Source organism: Chaetodon auriga, chromosome 6 (assembly GCF_051107435.1).
Source record: "Chaetodon auriga isolate fChaAug3 chromosome 6, fChaAug3.hap1, whole genome shotgun sequence".
Taxonomy (NCBI): Eukaryota; Metazoa; Chordata; class Actinopteri; order Chaetodontiformes; family Chaetodontidae; genus Chaetodon; species Chaetodon auriga.
The window spans coordinates 21039274-21059120 of record NC_135079.1 but is presented as its reverse complement, the minus strand read 5'-3'; the positions used below and the strand labels follow the sequence as shown (position 1 = coordinate 21059120).

Genomic DNA, 19847 nt, shown 5'->3' with positions numbered 1-19847 from the left:
ACATAGAAAATCTGTTGTATTTACAAGAAAAGGAACATTTTCTTAGATTGGATGACTGCGAAATATGAAATACTTCTAAATTAACGACATGTACTGATCGGTACTGGTGTTTTTTCTTGGAAATAAAATGTTTCCACCAAGCTGCAAATACAGATGATTCCTGCGATGTATCAGGCTACAGTTTGATTCTCGTGCTTCGAAGCAGTTCTTGGTGGAAAGATGTCCAATCGATGGAGGAGGCCTGCGCCGTGTAGCCTGATCAGGGTAGAATGACTCAGCTCGGCCTCTGAATCACAACATGAATATTCTGCATCCCGGCCGGTGCAGCATTACTCGCATTATCACTCAGTCATCGCGCTGCAGTAGAACACGTTCCTCTGGAGAACAGTGCCGCAACCAGACAGGAGCGGGAGGGAATCGTGCACTTTGGCCTTCGACCGCAGGTTGATGTGTAATTGACTGTCATCATCTGCCAATAAAATGTAACTAGAACATCTGAGCACTGAACACAACTATAAAGGCATAAAACGAAGATGTTGCTCTGTTTGAGGTGCAGAACCAGACTGAGGTTCTTCCTTTTGAGTTTGAACTTTTAAACCAGCAAACCGGATGAAAGAAATGTTGAGTAGCAGGAGATGACCTGACTCCAGGAGGAGCGCCGCAGAGAGAGAATATGCATGAGCTGCTTCCACAGTAACGATGATTATTTAATGCATGAGTTCAAAGTGTATGCTAATGCGTTAAATAACTTTTGGGACCACAAACATCAAACCGCGAATAAGCTTACAAGGTTTCTGAGAGACTGAATAATAAATAGCTCTGTTACCCAAAAAAAAAAAAAAAAAAAAGGCTTTTAAAATGTTTTCATCTTCCAAAAATGAGCAGCTTTTGGCCATCAGGGATGTTCACGCAGACTGTGGTGCAGGTATGTTATGCACTGACCTCCAACCAGCTGCCTGGCTCGTGAAAGCAGCATCTGCTTTAGTCTTTCTCTCTGTGTGCAGACCTTCCAGCAGCTGGATGGCAACATCATATAAAAATACCACCGGACTGCACTGATTGGCTGAGAGCAGAGACTGGGCAGAGAAGACCTTCACCCACTGAAGGAAATATCACATCTTCATATGACCAGAAAATAAAGGTGGATATAAAGTCCATGATGACAGAAACAAATAATTTTATTTTAAAAATATTTCACTGCTGATACATACAATACACTCATCATACTCATATATATTTGCATAAAGTATACTCTTAACATGATAATATTTAAAGATTTGATACATTATTGTCAGGTGGGGAGGGGTATATCAACATGGGGGACACTTTATTGTAGTGTGTAGTGTAAAACATTGAAACAGAAAACCACTAGAACAGATACAGAAGGGGCCTCGCCAGCTGCTCTGTGATTGGAGGAGGACAGGAGGGGGTGGAGCCTGAGCTCTGCAGGTGTTTCACTGTCCTGCAAATAGTCCTGTTTCAACCCGGCTGTAAACTGACTGAGGGATTAGGGCGAGAGGAACTGCTGCGGCTCGCACCATCCCGATTGGATTGACTGACTTTAAGGGATGTCAAACGTTCAGCCGCAATTGGTTCAAGTCAGAGATGAAAAACTTTAGGCCCATATGGAAAGAACGTGTTTGCCCAGGTGTGCCTCTCGTGAAGTAACACTCCTCTGACCATCAGGATGAAAACAATCCATCCGCAGCAGGAGAAAAGATGGAGGCTGGAAACGACCTGTCACTGCTCAGTTTGTTCAGCGAGAAGCAAAACTGACACAAAGGAAAAAGAAAAAAATAGTTCAGCGCTCAAAAACTAAGTTCTCTGCTTCCTCTGGTCCGTGTGGGATTCCACTGACAGCAGAAAACTCCCGCATGAAATAACCAAAACCGTTCTAACTTTGGCACTAAGTCCCTGCTTTTCCTGCACGATGAGGTGTTTTCATTTTTCTTCTACTGCACAAACAAGCTAGGACTTCATTTGAGTTTGAGTTAAAAAAACTAATTTATTCATCCAGATGGTGAGAGGAGTCTTTGAAGCAACACCTTCAGAGCAGCGGTGAGTGTTGACTTTCAGAGAGGCACAAACGAGGGCCAGACACACAGCGCGTGACACATGAAAGCTGGCCACTTCATTTTACTGTACTTCTTTCCACAGAGGCAGGCAGCAGGACTGCTGACACTCCTCAGTGTCCCCCTCCAATCACACTGGCACAACTCTGTGAACGGCACAGAGCTGGCGAGGCGACGAGGTCGTGTTGAGGATATTCATTATCGTGGAGGAAAAAACGGACACCGAAATGAAGAATTCCATTGGGACGCTTCTGGCCGTCCCTCCTGACCCTGTTTGTTGTCCCGGGAACAATCGGAGAATGTCCTGTCCCCGTTACTCTGCTGGATCACTGTCGCCTCCGTCACTACCACATTTATCTGTTTCTATACTCGCCCCCTGTCTCCGTTACAGCCCTCTCTGCTGATGGGGCAGTCTGCATTGACAGTTATGTGTAGCCACAGTACATCTGTGTATTATCAAGTGCTAAACAGACCAAATTCGTGAGTAACTGCAGAATTTCTTTTTTTGAATCCACCCACTGTAAATCTGTCATCTGTGCAGCAGAGTTTAACTCTGCGGGCCTTTTATTCCTTGAACTTCTCCCAACTCCAGCAAAACAAGTTGGAAGGGGGCTGCTCTTAAATTCAGGTACTGATGACGGACGTGTTAGGTCCGCTTTAAATATTCGAATCACAAAGGCAAAGAAATACTTTGGTGAAGACCTGCTCTGAATCAGAGAACTGATCCAGAACCAGCTCTCCTGTCTACACCATCTTAAGTGCTTCATATGGGTACTAGTGTCGAGGGAGGGTGAGCCGGTAGAGACCCTGTGACCCAGGCCGTCAGGTTTTTATGCTCGTGGGCTGATGCTAATTAGCCTTCCAGCATGCGCCGACCTGCAGGAAGCCGAGCGTGAGGAGCAGACCTCAGTTTCATGGCAGTGAAAAACGTTTCCTCGTGGAGGAGCACTTGAATCGTCTCCGGCTGCAGCTGAACTGTTCTCTTTTGAGACGGGAAAACGTCTGCAGAGACATGAGGTGCGCTGTTACAGCCTTGAACACACACCTGCACACTGAGCTGCTGCTCCCACCCCATTGGACTGACCTCCTTTCCTCCATTAATATGTGATGCTGTGTTGTTACGGTCGTTCTCCTCCTGCAGAGTGCTCGCTGTCAGCACTCTGAGGGTTTGCAGGGATTTTGCAGCTAAACTGTGCAGGAGAACACACGCTAGAGAACAAAGCAGTCCAGGTCCTCACAGGTCCAGATGGTTTCTAATCACAGAACTGGGTCCATATTATATTCAGCCTAATTGTGTGCGCGGGGGCCTGCTGTGTGTTACGCACCGCCTCAGTGGATCGGAGAACACATGCTGTATCATCATCACCAACCAGAGTGTGAACCGTGAAGTCCATCCATCCTCTGGGATAGATCCATGTCCCAGCATGCATTAGGTGAGAGATGGGGCGCACCCAGGACCAGTTGCAGGTCTATTTGAGGAATTTTCCTGTGTGGACACACTACATAGTGAAAGCTTGCGACTGGGCCACAGCTGGACCCTCGCAGGACCTGCACCGGGCTGTGAGGTCGCCTCAACGTAGTGGTCGTAGTCGGGATCGCAGGTCACATGACAAAACTGGCCCAAGACACTTTCTAACATAAACGCATTGGTTGTTAAACATGGATAAATCTGTCTGAGAGTGAGAAACATTCCAGCATGGCGCTTTGCGTTATCAAAATTTGAGCCATATGGCTCAATAGAAATGGGAAAGTCTTCAAGAGCCGAATCAGTCCGTCATTCTCATGCCATTCATGTGTGGCACACGCACTCACTTGACTCCATGAGCCCAACATGGAACTTCAAGCTCATGTAACATGTTTTCCTCCTCCTTCTGACTGTGTTGATGTTTGGGTCGAATCATATTTTTGATCATTTATCGTCACAACTTACTTCTCACAGAAGTACTGCAGGTAGTTTCAGGCAGAAATGAATATTTAAAACTGTTTTAAACAAAAAAAAAAAAATACAGAACCCGCTCGACTCCTCAGGGAAAATAGAATTTAGAGAGGATGAGCTTTACAGTAGCTTGGAGAAAAACTGGTTAACGTTCATGTTAGTTCAGGAAACAGCAGCTTGGTGGGTTTTTCAAATGACTGAAATCCACCTGCTTGTGGATTTTTGTGGCTTGGGCATAAAGAACCTCCGAAGCAAATCTCTAGAGGATAAACTGGTGTGTGTTTGTTTCCCATGTTGGAAATCAGCTGGCTACAACGGCCAATCAACATCCTACGAGCAGACTTGAACGTACAGTTAGCGATGATGAGGGCTGCGACGGGAGGCGGAAATCAAGCTCTCCCCACCCGACGCCAGTCCACCCCACATCAAACTTGAACCACTGTCTGTGAACGCCTCAGGAGTCCTGTGTTGGTCTGGGGATGGCTGCCAACGACAGAGGCCCAGAGCCACTGTTAGACAGAGTTGAGTCCCTCAGCAGACACGTTAGCACCGCAATCCTGTAACGTGACAGTCCACTTCCTGGACTATTAGAGTAATGGTCTCTCGCTGTGGCGACGTTAGGGAGCACCTCACGCCTGCAGGCGACTGACACTGCAAAAAGAATCATCTCGACACATCGTTTGGAGCGGGATTTTGAACCCCGTGTGCCCCACTGAAATTCAGGGTCACCTGTCCTGAATTTCATTGGAGTGTAATCCAAAGAGCAGAGAGAGCCTCGCCTCCTCTTGTGTGCAGTACTTTTCAGATCATTCTTTTATCTACAGCCTTTTCAAATTCAAAAAAATCACCTGTTTAGATGGACATTTTTTGCAGTGTAGTTGTGTACAGGGGCAGGGAACATGGCCGCCACAATCCGACCTGAATAAACTCTCTCCATCAGTGGCTCTCGCTAAGAGGGAGTCTCCCTCTCTCCCTCTGCTTCTTCCCTTCCAGCTTCCTCACAAAGGCCAGGGCAGGTCGCTGAAGTCGACGGGGCCGCCCAGGCCGGCGTCCGCCTCCAGCAGGGACATGATGACCGCCATGGCTGCCTCGTCGTTGCTGGGGCTGCTGGAACCGGGGTCGTCCATGATGTCTATGCTCAGGTGGGAGTTGTCACCTGGACGGGGGACGAGGCATTGAGAAAAGAATGTTTGGAAAGGAGACCACACGCAAACAAACTAAACAGGATCAGCGGTGTGTTTGTGTCTGACTCACTCATGATGGACTGGTTGGAGTAGGGGTAGCCGACAGAATCAGGTCCAGGAATGATCCCTGTGCTTGGCAGCTCAGGTGTCCCTCCATTCTGAATCTAGAGACGTGACACACATACACACACATATCAGTTCACTGCGAGCACAGATCCGTTTCACCCAGAGCTGCAAATGTTTCCATTCTGTCCTCGGATTCCTTTGTTTGTCCACAAAGAGAAGACACCGAGACACATGGGAAGGACGCGTCACGTGTCCATGCATCAAGTTCAGCTCAACCATAATCAACACGTCTCCATGTCGTTCTTTTTTCAGATAATCAGCAGCAAATACAGGCGAGAGCAATGTGAAATGTGTGTGTGTGTGTGTGTGTGTTACCTTCTTGCCCCCTGGAGAGCAGGTGTCGGGTGGAGGGGTGCTGGTGATGTTCAGCGGGCTGGAGCCACAGCTGGAGGGGGAGGAGCCTCGGATCCTGACGGACAGACAGATGGCTGCAGTGAAGTACGCTTCACTTTTCCTAATCAGCAACCTCAAGTGCAAAAACCTGCACTGACTCATCGCTTTTCTTTCCAACTTAGATAACAGGTACAGATAACCAGACATGTGACCTGCATGCAACTTATTTTTAACACCTGTACTGGAATTTGACAGCGTTGCCATGGCAATGAGTAGATACTACATTTATCAGTGGTCACAACTGGTGTAACTTTAGCAGCTATCTGATGCAGCGTAGGCCTGGAGGATTCAGACCCTGCAGTGTGAACACACTCGCACGTCTTCTTTCACTGTACAGCTGCTTTCTGATATCTGATCGATCACGCCATGACACCTCTCTGTGTCACCTCTACCGCCATCGGCTGCATTCTGAACCAGGCCGCAGCTTTTGAGACTGAAATGCACCGATCCCATGTGCTCTCACCTCTGGATCTCCATCACTTCCTCTGCGATCATGCGTCCAATCTTGCCGGCTCCCGCTCTCGTGCCACCGGGGATGCCGGGCACCGTCTGGAGCGCCCGCCTTCCTCCACCTACCAATCAACAGCAATCAGGAAAAGGACGTGTTATTCATTGTGAAGAGAATGTGATTCACGGTGGGGGGTGATTTTGCTTGTTTCTTTTTTAATCAATCAGCTAAACTCGTTGGAGTGGTGTTTATGAAGAAGTATTTTACCCTCTGAGGTGAGACAACTGTCCATGCTCTGTGGTGAGGCTGCAGATTGAGGGTAGTCTGATCCTTCCATCATGGGACACCTGAGACAGATGAACACATATGTGGAAACGTTCTGATGTCATGGCTACACATGGTCGGTCCTAGAGGTGTGAGTGTCCTCGGCTACTTACGAGACAACAGTGTTGGTGGAGACGATGTACTCCACCTCCTTGGTCCAGGGGTTCATGAAGCTGAACCATCGGCTCCTCAGCGTGATGAAGGAGCCGTCTTTGATCTTGAATTTGTAACAGTTGGTGTTGATCTTCTCTCTCATCTGCAGCACTGTGGACAGACCCGTGGACGCGGTCAGTAAACACACACACATACCGAAGACCATTAACAACCATGATATTATTTCGTATGTCCCTCAGCAGGTACCTTGTCTGTGGCACTCTGCCAGGTGGCCAATGTCGTCCTGGTGGAAATACTCATAGAAGGAGGTTCCCAGCAGCTCCTGGGGCAGATAGGCGAGGATGGCTGTGGCTCTGGAGGGACAGACAGAGAAGACAGAGACGGGCTGTGTTTACTTACAGCTGACTGATGTGGTGGCTCCTCACCACCGTTAGAGCTCTCAGCACATTGATTTTTTTCAAGGCCAGCAACCAATCAATCAATGTTAGCTACATTCTCCAGCTTGAGGACATGTGTTGACTTTAGGTCATGTAGAATAAATGAAATCAGACAGATGTAAATAGCATCAGGTCTAAAACACTTAAAATGAGTTAAAGCCAACTATAATTGCAACAGCAGATACGCTCTATGGTGGCAGTGGGTGAAGGGACAAAAATACTTTAAAAGCATAACTGTTCATATGAACAACCAGTGATACATGTGTAGGTGGGCAACTGTACAAATGACTGTGGCATCATATGCATCAGGAGCTGTGGAACTGATCGTATCGAAATCTGATCTGATCAGTTCTGACAGAGCAATTCATTTTCTGTATCAGTTAAACGGCTGAAGGTACCATGAATGTCATCTATTAACACTGAACTGTCAGAGGTCTCAGCTGCTGTGTGAAAACTTGTTTTAAAAATTGCTTATTAAAAGTATATAGTAAATATAGTCTAGATTCTGTGGCCTACTAATGGGTTTTGTTAAAGTACTCTATGAGAACATCTAGAAATCTTTTTGGTATCAATTAAGTTGTAAAGATCGGCTTTAAAAAAAGGATTTCATTTAAAAAAACTCTCATTTGCATTTTGCCCTGAAGCCTTTTCACTCTTCTTATCATTTTATGAGTAACAGCAGTAAAACTTTAAAGTGGGGAGGGGGAATCAGTGAGGACAGTCGTGTGATTTGTGCATTGACAGTGTTGACAGGAGAATGATGACGGAGGGGAGAGTCAGTGCTGCTGTATGAATCGCCCATCTGAATCTTCTGGAGTCTTAGATGCGAGTAACACCCGTGTCACCAACGAGGAGTAGAGGTGCGATTTAATGTTGAAGCACTAAACCATTCACCTCCAAACAGCCTCTTACAGTCATACAGCCAGATCCTCTGGTGGATAGCAGGACTTTCAGGAGATCACTGTGGACCTCTGTCCTGCTTTCTAGTATTTTGACCAGGGAGCAAAATGTTACAAGCGTCTTTACAAGACTCCAAAATGACAACAGAGATAAGCTGAGGAAGCTTAACTGCACAGGACTTGGCACATGGTGAACTTTATATTGCTATATATCATAAAAAGAAACCAAGGTACAGTCGGTCACAGACCTCAGTCTGAGTCTCAAACACACCCTCCTTAGTGTCTCACCTCTGGTCAACGAAGACGAATTTGCCGTCGATGGCGTGCCGGGAGACGTACTCTGTCGGCTTCACCCTGATGTCTGCCAGGCTGGGTTGGGGGACGATGTGGGGGTGCAGGCGGCCGATGGCCACCAGGCAGCTCAGGTTGCAGCCCTCGTTGTCGGGCTCGTTGTCCTCGTCGAGACCCATCTTGGTGGGCGGCCAGCTCTTCAGGTAGCCCGTGCTGTGGATGGTACAGAAGCTCTTGCGGTCCGCTGTTATGAGAGTGGAGGAGAGACACAGCGTCAGGGGTTATAACTGGAAATGGACTGAGGCCATCTTAGTGGGAAGCCATCCCCGTGCTGTGAGGATGATGGGAGATTCTTCCAGTTCAGTCAACTCAATCTGAAAAGGGTTGTTTGGATTATGAAACCAGCTCTGATTGGCTGATGACATTTGAAATTGTTACAAAACCGACTTCAGAAAGCCACATTTAAGGTTTCTAAAGTCGTCTCAAAGAGTTCAAACACACAGAGACATTTCCATTCCTAATTATGAAAAACAGATGAGATGAAAGGACTCTACACATGAAAAAACTAAACTCTGCTTTATTTCATTTGCTTGTTTCCTTTTCCAGATCTGCTTTGACGTGACGATTCATGACCATCTCATTTCAGACAGTTTATGTCAACACACAGCACTACATGCATCTTCTAATGCATTCTGACATTCTAGGTATTCACCCATCATCTATAAACAGGTGAGGGCACAACTGTTCTCTTCAAAATGACTCCACTAAATAAGAAAAGCACGAGCCTTGTGTCACCTCACAGCCATATTTTGTTCCTGTTGGAAACTTGTTGTGGTGGTGGATGGAAACTTGACGTTTCCATCCACAAACTAAATATTCTTGAGTGTGTTGTGGATTTTCCCTCATATCGTCCATAACGGGATATTAATACGAAAATGCTCAGGCTAGGCTCAACTCCAAAGTAGCATGAAATGACTCTTCGCAGTCCAAGGTTTAAGATCAGGACACTAAAGGTTGATTTACACCACATGAGGGACCTTTTCAGGGATGGTATTTTAATCTCTTACCAACAACTACAGACAGAGTTTGACATTCCTTGGCTTGTCTACACAGAGCGCAGCTGAAACCTGCTTCAAGTCTCTTTTCTTTGGTTTTAAGCGGATAACTACAGTGATTGTTTATTGGGCTCTTGGCGCTTGATGACCTTCATGCAGTACCATGCCCAAACACATCCTGTGTAGACACAGAGGGAGGATTGAAGCTGCTGCTGCTGCTCTGCCGGCCAGAAGATCTCACTACGCTGCAGATTTGGCAGTTTGCAGTTATGATGAGTCTGTGAGAATGGTTTGGTTGTTCATTTATTTTCTAAAAGTTCAATAACAATATCAGGATAAAAGACCGGATGACTCTACAGTAAGACAAAAATATATCACCATGTGCCTCTGAGGAGGTTTGCCGAACTCCATTTCTTCCCATTAGAAACACAAAGCACGACATCAGAGGCAGAATAAAGCTCGCCTCCATGAAATATTCAGCTAAACGCTAAAACTTCATTCAACATGAATGGTGACACAGCCAATCTGAGTTGCGTGACTGAGCTCGAATGGCCTGCAAATGTTCTTCTGACTATAAAGACACTTAGTTTACACTCCAGTTCACCCCATCAGCATCTAAGCAGCCAGCCATATGTTTCATCTGCTCTCAGTCTCAGGCCACTGCAGCACAGACGACGCAATGAACTGGACAGAAAAAGGAAGTACTCCACAAAAAAAAAACCTCTCAAAGTGTGCTGAGATAAAGACTTAAAAGTTCATTATAAAAACTTGAGTGTCATTAGCAGACGATGACGTCATGCTGATCAGAATGATGCAGTTTGTCATTATGGCTCAGCTGACACTTTATACACATAAAGGAACATCAAAAGTCGTTTCTTGCTTCCTGCGTTTAATTCACAACAGCACATAAATGCATTAAGACTGAATGAGCCCCTGCTCTCAATGCCATCTACAACTTTAATTTTTAATCTTCCTGCACTGTGTCCCAGCCCCAAAAGTGATGTAACACTGCACCATTAGCGTTCTGCTTCATTCATCACTGCTAAAAATCATTATGGCCAAACCTGACTCGAGGTCCTTTCACACATAACTTAACTTTTGGTCAAAACAAACCCTGATGCATTTGCCCTTCTACGGCGATTCGTTTGGGCTTGTGTGAAAGCTGTGACCTGAACTCACATGTGTAGTACAGTTAAGTATTTCTATAGTGCTGAGTTCTATGCAAAATGCTGTTTTCGACAGGGCAGTTTGCTTAAATAAGGGTAGAGTAAATACATTAATAAATACATGGCTTTAAGAGGCCAGCTTCCTGGGTTGTGCAATGTAGATGCTCTCATGCTAACTGAGGTGTGATTCCTGGCTTCAATAAGGATGTGCCTCTAAAAATACAACAAGAGCAACAGCAGGAAATCAGGGCTTTTGCTTTCATAAGATGGAAACTGAAAGGCTAAAAAAAACTGTATCTTAAGTACATGAGGCAAGGGCTGAAGGGAGAGAAGAGCGCTTGAATGGTACTCAAAGATGAAAACGGATGGGGAGACGCTTTAAGCAGCACAGAGCTGCTTTCACTGCTGTTGTGAGAGGCAGCCTTATATTTTAGGGCAGGAGGAGGATTGTCTGCGACTTTTATTCAAAGAGAATTGCAGCTTTGCAGTTCCCCTTCATGTTTCAGTGCCAAACAGTGCTGTACCTTTTTTCTTAGAGCAGGTGGAGGGAAAGTCTTTGTCCTCTACTTTGACAGAGGGCCTGTTGCACTTCATCCTGCAGAAGAACGACCGCCTGGCTCCGGAACAGAGTCGAGATGGACCGGGGGTGATGTCTGTCTTCACCGGAAGGCCAGCTGCAAACACACACCAGTCAGAAGATTTAAAAACATCATCATTACAGTCTGCACTCTTCCACTTCTTTTATCCAGACCACACAAAAATTACTTTGGAGAAAAATTTGGCAGATGCATTCTATTAATGCATCCGTCAGTCTGACGCTTCCTGCAGGGGAATTCAATTGTTCTTTCTACTTTCAGTGCCTCTATTTTAAGTCGCCCATTTTTCCTCCAGCTGCATTTGCAGTTTCGAAAAAAAAAAAGACACTTTTTCCATTAAGAACATGCATTCAAATATTTCTAGCCACTGGTCCTCTGTAGGGGGTTCAATTCTGCAGCATTTCCAATTTTTTACTTGCATTTAGTAATCTTTCAATCAGATTATGATCTCTTCTTTAGAAAATTCCTGCTGCCAAGTTATAAAACTAAAGGCTCACATATCTCAGAAGAACATCAAATCATTCTATTGTTTGCAATGCAAAATGTATGGTACCATAAACTGACCCTTAAGCCACACTAACAAAGGCACTAAATGTAATATAACATGCAGATGGCTATAAATGGGCTCGTATTGCTTCATATTACAGAGAACAAAGATATAAAGCTGTTTTATGACGACTACCTTCAGACAATACAACTAGGTGCTGATATAAATACTTCTACTGATGTCAGAAGGCAGCCTTGAGATTGCTGAGAGTTTTCAATGAGGACACAGATTAAGACGTAAGCAAACGGAGGAGTTATCCGCATAAAGCAGACTGATTCTACACATTAGATGATGTGTATTTGGACTTACTTTTAGCGTCAATGAGCCGCTCTCGCGGGGCCGTATCAGAGGAGGACAGCTGCTCTTTGACCTTGGCAATGTCCTTGGGGTGAAGGTAGTCAAACAGGCTCTGGCCGATCAGATCGTTCTAGAGACGGTGGGTGATGTTGAACAGAGGGAATGACGTGAGAGGGGAAAGAGGCAGAGAACAATGCAGACAAGTACAGAGCTATCAAGCAACTCCAAGCAAACGTACTTCCGTAAACAACTTCAAACATTGACTTCTCTGAAGTCAGTGCCGCAAGGCAACTTAAATCTTTCCTTTAAAACTGAACTGCTGAGACTGACAGAATTTCCAACTCAAGAGAGAGAGCTGTGATGATCTGAATGACATTACTCATGGTGATGAAATTTTGCTTTTATCATCTCTCCAGGAAACACAAGGCCACGACTGTGAGCTCCTGCGTAATTTGCAGAGAGACATTCAGAAAAATCTTCAAATATGAAACATGCTGTAAGTCCTTCATGGCTGAGTGGCTGCTAACAATAACGGCTAAAAAAAAAGCAGTTAAGACCCCCCTTTTCTCTCCAATGCATAAAAACACCGTCAGCGTACCTGGCTGTAGTTGAGAATCTTGTACACGGATTCTGAAACAAAGAGGATCTTTCCACGGTCACACCCAACCACAAACAGGAAACCATCAGCAGCCTGCATCATCCAACACAGAAAACACTGGAATGAACATGGGCTATTTCAAAAATACAGATTCTTCATGAAGAAAAAATACCAATTTTGGTCCAATATTAGGATACTTGGTATGATTTAGCTCTCTCATATACAGCTTGATGTTCACAATTAGTAGACAAGACTGACTATTAATGATGAGATAAACAGTAAAATGAGGAAATTGCTATATGTTATTGACTGTATGGTGAATAAAATATTGTGCAACACTATCTGACACTATCATTAAGTGTTGAATACTTAATCATTTGTGCTGCACTCACCCTTAGTATCAAGTGCTTCAGTTCATCATCTGAGAGGAAGGAGGGCTTGTAGTTGGCCTCTGTGTACGGGTTGGCTGCACCTGCACGCAGCAGTAAACATTTGTATGTACATGTTATCGAGTATGCAGAGATGGTCAGCAGGGCTGTTGATCAGTAAGCGAATCATAATTCCTAATTCTTCCTGTTTCTAACTGCTCAAAGACGGTCTTTCAAGTCATCACAACACATTTTGTTCTCCAACTAAAAAGCAAACTTCAAGAAATAATAGTCTTTTCAGTAAAATCTCATAGCATAGCGAAAAATGTCCATCACTGTTTCCCAGAGCTGAAAGTACATATTTAAAAACTCCTCTTTTTGTTAACTGACTGATGGATTAATGGACTTACACTGACTAGTCATTTATAACATAACTTCCCACTCCCCTCATACCCTGAGCTGTTCTGGTATTCAGCGATTTTTCTAGTTCATGCTAACCTCTGAGCGTCTTCATGTGCTGGACAGCCATGCGCAGCACCGTCAGCTTGTCTAGCTTGCGCGACATGGCGTTACAGGTGGGCACCAGTGACGCGAGCTCGTCGATGAAGCTGTTCATCTTGTCCCTGCGACGCTTCTCAATCTGGCTGTGAGCCTCTCTGTGGAGGGAGAAGCACTAGACGTTAACAGACGGTCATCTTGCTTTCTCTTCCCATCTTGCTGGCATAAATCCAAATAAAAATATGCAGGTAGAAAAATCTTTTTGCTTTCAATCCACCTGTTGCATAAAAAACAGAATGCAGACTGCGGATTATCCATCACCTCACAGTCTTATCTAACATAATACACATCAGCTAGCTCAATGCTAAGAAAACAAGGCTCTCTAAAGATGAGAGACGAAATGCCATTTCTGCTATTGCATCTATCCTTCAGGACTGTAAGAACACATCTGAGGGTCTATCCCACTTGTCTGTCCTGCCTTCACTTTCCTACTGAAGGGGGAATTCTTTGCACGCCAGAGAAAGAGAGCTTGTCATTGGCCATTAGGTTTGCTCTTACATTCACTCAGTTCCACATAATGCTCAGATCTATACACTTCAATGTATAAAGTTTCTTATTATCAACGTACACAAAGCTCTCTCTGTCCCCAATCAGACAGTGACATTTACTTCATGTAAGAGAGATTAGAAGGCAGAGGGAATGAGAGAGTGAGAACGGAAAGGGGTTTGTGTACCTGGCATTCTTAATCCGGCCCTGTGGGTCACTGAAAAGACAAACACAGAATTATTAGAGGCCAAAAAAGGAAAAGAATAACCTTGAAGGTTTGAGGTTTAAATTTATGAGACAGGAGGGATTTTAAAGAGCAAGGAAAGGAGAGGAAAGGAGGGAGGGAGGGAGGGAGGGAATGGGGCCATGGCTAACCTCACAGGTTCTGTAACCAACCTCATTTGCTGGTTTAAACGGCATCAAAGCTTATGCAACAAGCGTAATGCTCTGGGGTTATATTTGACTGTACAATCTGTTGACTGGTGGCATACAAATATGACGTAGTTTTGATTAAAACCTGCTTCTCTCACACGCACGGTTATGTAAAAAGTGTAACAATGAGAATTTCCAGCATCCACCCACTACATAAACTGAAAGATTTCCTCACTTTCCTGATCTGAGCAGATTAAAAGATGAATGATACTTCGGATGTTTACAGCACTGAGAATGTTTGTGCTGAAATTAAAGGCTTCAGTTATCCAGTTTCCTTTTTAAACCAGCTGAAACTAGCTTAAAGGGTCAGTTCTCCCAAATCACAAAAGAAAAACATATTTTTTTATTTACCTATCTATCATGCAGACTGTTTTATTTCCCCAGATTTTGAGTCCTGCTGTCAGAAAATACGATCACAGCTGCAGCACTGTGTCATTGTGGAGCAGTACCATGACAGAAATAAAGAAGGAGTGGTTTGACATGAAGTAAGATGACAAAAAGCTTTGCTAAATGTTAAAGCCAAGCAGTCCATAACTAAAACGGGAGGCGGTCAAGTGAACATGTCACAGGGATATGTTCCAGTTGAGACAGTGTTTCACTACTGGCTGGATTTGATTTATCTGACCTTAAACTCATATTATTTTATCAATACTGCAAAATTAATTGAGCCACATTGCTCCATAATGCGCCCACCCCTCCTTTATTTTCCTCTGACCAAATTTTCCAAATTATTTCACTTCAGGGTTTTTTTCCATCAGATGCTCCACGTTCAACGCACACAGTCGGACACTCTCTGCACAATAGCAAGCCACGACTCACATGACCCACTACCCTGCTACACAGCGAATGTGTTGACAACACTGCATTAGGTGAGGTAACCCTTTAAGTTGGGTTTAACTGATGTAAAAGGGAAACTGGATAATGGGAGCAGCAGGGAAAAGCACAAAAGTACAGGAAATACAATACAGACGATTAAAGCGCCCGCTTTATCGCCATGGTAATGGTGGCCACTCACCTCCCCAGTTTATCTTTGTCTGGGTCCATGTCGCTGAGGAGGAAGAGACAGGAGACATCAGTTTCAACAAGATCAGAACAGTCAAATAACCACAGCACTTCAGAAAAGTCTGGTCAACATTTCATGGTGAGTCACATTGATATTTCAGATTTTGATCAATGAAACCAAATCTATTAACAGTCAGTCATGTTTGAACTTACTCAAAGGAGAAGCCATCAATTCTGCAAGGAGACACAAATTGAATAATTACTTTGTTATCAAGTGCTCAGACATCTGTACACCCAGTCATGAGGATAATGAGGCCAGAAATGTGTCTTTTTTCTGTCTCTCCTGGTCCCCTACTTTCCTAATTTCTTTCTCTTCACGCCATCTTTTTTCATTTATATATTTATTTATATATTTATGTTGTCTTGATATAATTCTTTTCTTCACTTTCCTTCCATTGTTTCATTGTTATTCAGTTGTCATTATTTCCCTTTCCCTCTTTTCCCTATTTCTCTCTCTGTCTCTCTCTTTCCTGGTGCCCTTACTGATAGTCAGTGGTGCTGCCCTTCCTCTTGCGGGTGTAGTCCATGCCAGGTGTGCTGATGGAGCTGGAGATGAGGTCGGTGGACCCGGGGGACATGAAGTCAGTCATTGTAGACGAGATGTCCATCCTTTGGTCTGCCATCAGGTCATCTGCAGAGCAAAGACGAAAAACTTGACTGACTGGAAATCAAAAATGACTTTCATTACTTTCCATTACTTGGCCACAAAACAGAGGTTTGCAAGCTCCTCTGTCAGCCGATAAGGGAAACTCCAAAACAAAGTGCAGCGCAGACTGTTTCCATGGATATCAATCAAAACACATGTCAACAGAAGAAAACGTACATTGCATAGGAAGGACAGTCATTCCAAACACAGCATGCATCAGGGAGCTGCACCCGAAGCCACTTGAATATCAATCATGAGCCGTTTTTGATTGTAATGGGTGCATCTTCAAATACGTGAATAGAATGCCCACTGATAACCTGATCACTTTATCTTTGTTGACTGCAAATCTTGGTGACAAGGAATCCCTACAAGTTAAAGGGCAAGATCAATGCAGCCTCTGTGGAAAGTTTCAGGCATGCAGACAGAAGTTTTAGGGGCCAAGAAAAAAAAAAGTATTCACAAACCACAGAGAGCTGATACATGGAAGGAAATCAAAGATAACAGATGTCTTTCTTTAGGATGGGGCAAACACATTCGCTGATGTAACAGGGAGTATCCCTGTTTAAAGGCAGAACACGACGTCACACTCACCACAGATGTTCATCACAGCCTCTGTGTTAAAATCATCTCCTTCCATCCACTCTGGAGCCCTCAACTGTGAACGTGCAAAAACATCACATTTGCAAAATAACTGTCAGTCCCGGCAGGAGAGGAGTCATTCTGAAACTGTGCAAAAAAAACGTCACAACGCTGAAGGAAAAACACAGACACACAGTTACAGTTGCCTGGACACACGCGGCAAACAGCCAGGTCAAATGTGGTGGCAGAATAAACAGGAAGCCATCATTGTCTCAGTAACTGCATGTATGGAGATACTGTATGTCATGGTTACGGTTTTCAAAGGAGGATTTAGGTCACCATATTAGTTACATGACATGCATCAAAGGCGCGGCGATGTGTCATGTGCGTTCCACTTCCCTCATTTCAATTCAGAGAAGTATCTAAATTAACTTGTGGTGTTTTCTCCACCAAATCTGACCAAATTTTATTCAGATGAGCTACTTTAAAAGACACTGTGAGCTCACTGAACGAGACTTGCCTTGGCCGAGCTGCCTACTTTAATTGCTGAGTGACTTTACTTAAAGAGTGACTCGACACCAGGGTGAAAATCTCTAGCTGAAAGTTTCAAGGCCGCTTCACCTCTGACAAAGAAGCGTGCTGTGCTGCACGTCAGAAACCACACCCAAAAGTATTAACACAGGGTCGGGGGTATTAACACGCCCTGGAGCACACTTCTACGTCACTGGGCCAAGATGAGAAATTAAGGCACTGGGTGTCACAAAATACAACATCTTTAATTAGACAATTTAGTAATTTGTTAAATTTTGTCCTTAATTTGTACATGCAAACATAACTAAGTTGGCATACTGGGTGTATTTAAGCAATACATAAGTTTATTGTTAAGTAAAATTACTCAGGATACAACATGGATTTGCTTAAATTGCCTGCATTTTCATTAACACTTGATTATTCCAGCAGATATTGACCTCGTGGTGGAATCTCAATTCATTATACCTCCATATTATTTCCTTCTCAATCTTCTGTCCACTTGGTAAATGGACACACTTTCAAGTACTTAACACATCTACAATTACCATCAAGCTGTTGATAGTAGTTACTCAGAATCAACAGACCAGAATGCAATGGTGCCAGAGGAAATGAGTTGTTTCCAGGAAAGGCTAGCTATCATTGTGTGATCCCATAACTTGACCGGATGAACAGGTAACAAAAATCTCTTTATTTTCTGTTCACGTATTCAACTCTCAGGCAGTTCTCACATGAGTCAGACCCATGTATAAGATCAGTAGGCAGCCTTGGTTCAAACTGAGCTCTCTGAAATATGAGTGGGAACAGCCTGCACATGGAGAACAGGGCTGCTTCAGTTACCTGGATAGGAAACTGGAACAGGTCTCCTGGACGGACCTGGTATTTTCTGGATCAGTCTGGTCTGCTCCGTTCTAATCTGGTCTGAGTCTGGTTTGATTCAGTCTGACCTAGTTTCATCCAGTTTTGATGGTCAGTCTACTCCGATATGATCTGATCCTTAAGCAGCAGGCTCACCCCGTCTACACCTGGAGAGAGATGAAGAGAAAAGTCAGTCAGGTGCTTGTCTAATCTTCCATGGATCTAAAAATGTAAACAGAATGAAATACACCAACAGAAATAAGACCACTTACAAACGCAACATCATACAGAACACAAACAACTCCTTATGTTCACTCCTGCTGACCTGAAAAATGTCATAATTGAATCTGAGCTAATTGGATCACTTCCTGAAGCTTCATTAATGCACAGCTGAAAGCTAAAAGCTGTCTGTTTTATCTTGTTTGCAAATCTGAAGTTGCATGGTTGTTGTTGTTCAATGTTAACACTTCAAAGTTTGTGCGAACATGTTTTAAATAACCTTATAAAGCTTTATATATAAAGGTTTATGAGATGACTATACACCCATAACCGTGCTGACAGCCCAGCTGATTCTATATATGACTTGCCAGATTACAGCTTTCATTCACACACAGCACATACACAGTGTATACAAAATTAGCCATTTCTGATTCTCATTTATAGCCTGTGATCACTGACTTTGTCAGCTAAAATGAAGACTGGCAGATTTGGCCAGCTGTAGCTAGCTAATGAAGCTAAGATTAGCTCCATGAGGCTGGTTAAAAACGCTGTCTCCAGCTAACTTTTTACTGTTCCAACTGATTCATTTTAACCCTGTAAAATGGCTCTTCACTATGCACCTGATGCTTGCTTGAAGCTACAGCTGTATGTCCTAGATGAGTCATCAGCATCCCCACCAGTTGATGATCAGAATCAGATCTATTATCAAGTATGTTCTCACAGACAGGGAATCTGCCTACGTACTCTGGTGTTAATGATGAAGATTGTACGAGAACACCACTTCTTCAGGCTTCTTCAGGTCTAACTAACTGGTAAGGAGTCTCGGGCATCTGTCCTCTTGAAGTTAGAACTGAAAAAGCCTCTTGGATGAGAGGAGAAACATCCTCTACAACTTCAAGCCAGTCCAGTTGTCTTTTTAAGCATTTAGAAGTACTGTGAGCTGGATGAATGAGAATCGTTACAGACAGTGTGAAGCCCTAGTTATCAGGTACATGTTTTAGTTTCCTAGTTGGATAAGCAAGAGGTTGCCTGATTGTAAAAAAAAAAAAAAAAATCACTTTGGTGGGTCACCTAAATGTTTAATGTGCAGTGGCAACAAAATGAAAAAAAGAAGCCCCACTGAAGCAGCAGGCAGCAGAGTACTCGGTCAGGACAGGCTCGGTGAGCTCTTTTACTGGGACAAAGCTCTGGGCTACAAGGGGAAAACCACTATGTCATGATTGAACAGTGAAAGGAACTGGTGCTGGAGTAGAAACTGGGTCAGCCAGTCTCTATGGTCTCAAAAGCAGCCAGCCTCAATTTCCATCCACCACCTACTTCTAGTTCATCAGTGAGTCAGCAAGCCATTCAGCTCTGCTTCCCTGTTCTACACTCTACACCCACTCACACAGGAAACAGCCAGCAAGCCTGTTCATGAACCAAGGAAACATCCAGGCAGCAAGTCAACTGTCCAGGTCTCACAAATCACAAGCCTTGCACCCTGACCAGGGATGGAAAGAGTTTGGGAGATGTGGGAAAACATTTTACTGACATCAGTGGAGACACACTGTGAACAACTGTCACTCAGAGACCGATGTTAGCAGAGCAGCGATCTGCGGTAACAAACAAGACTGGCTGACCAAAACACC

The 19847-nt window shown here is 44.2% G+C and overlaps 1 protein-coding gene across 1 annotated transcript in view; it reads right to left on the bottom strand.

The window, feature by feature from the left end:
- Positions 1-1160: 1160 nt before the first annotated feature.
- Positions 1161-19847, bottom strand: part of bmal1a (basic helix-loop-helix ARNT like 1a) — a 29118-nt gene continuing 10431 nt past the window's right edge. The window contains exons 2-20 of the mRNA XM_076732791.1: positions 17983-18167; positions 16627-16690; positions 15873-16020; positions 15543-15563; positions 15343-15375; positions 14083-14112; positions 13350-13507; positions 12876-12955; positions 12484-12576; positions 11898-12015; positions 10970-11119; positions 8222-8468; positions 6844-6950; positions 6597-6747; positions 6427-6506; positions 6175-6283; positions 5634-5727; positions 5263-5356; positions 1161-5164 (exon numbers count right to left, since the gene is read on the bottom strand). Coding sequence (XP_076588906.1) covers positions 5007-5164; positions 5263-5356; positions 5634-5727; positions 6175-6283; positions 6427-6506; positions 6597-6747; positions 6844-6950; positions 8222-8468; positions 10970-11119; positions 11898-12015; positions 12484-12576; positions 12876-12955; positions 13350-13507; positions 14083-14112; positions 15343-15375; positions 15543-15563; positions 15873-16020; positions 16627-16672 — 1917 coding nt within the window. The 5' untranslated portion in view covers positions 16673-16690; positions 17983-18167 and the 3' untranslated portion in view covers positions 1161-5006. The remainder of the gene's footprint in view (positions 5165-5262; positions 5357-5633; positions 5728-6174; positions 6284-6426; positions 6507-6596; positions 6748-6843; positions 6951-8221; positions 8469-10969; positions 11120-11897; positions 12016-12483; positions 12577-12875; positions 12956-13349; positions 13508-14082; positions 14113-15342; positions 15376-15542; positions 15564-15872; positions 16021-16626; positions 16691-17982; positions 18168-19847) is intronic.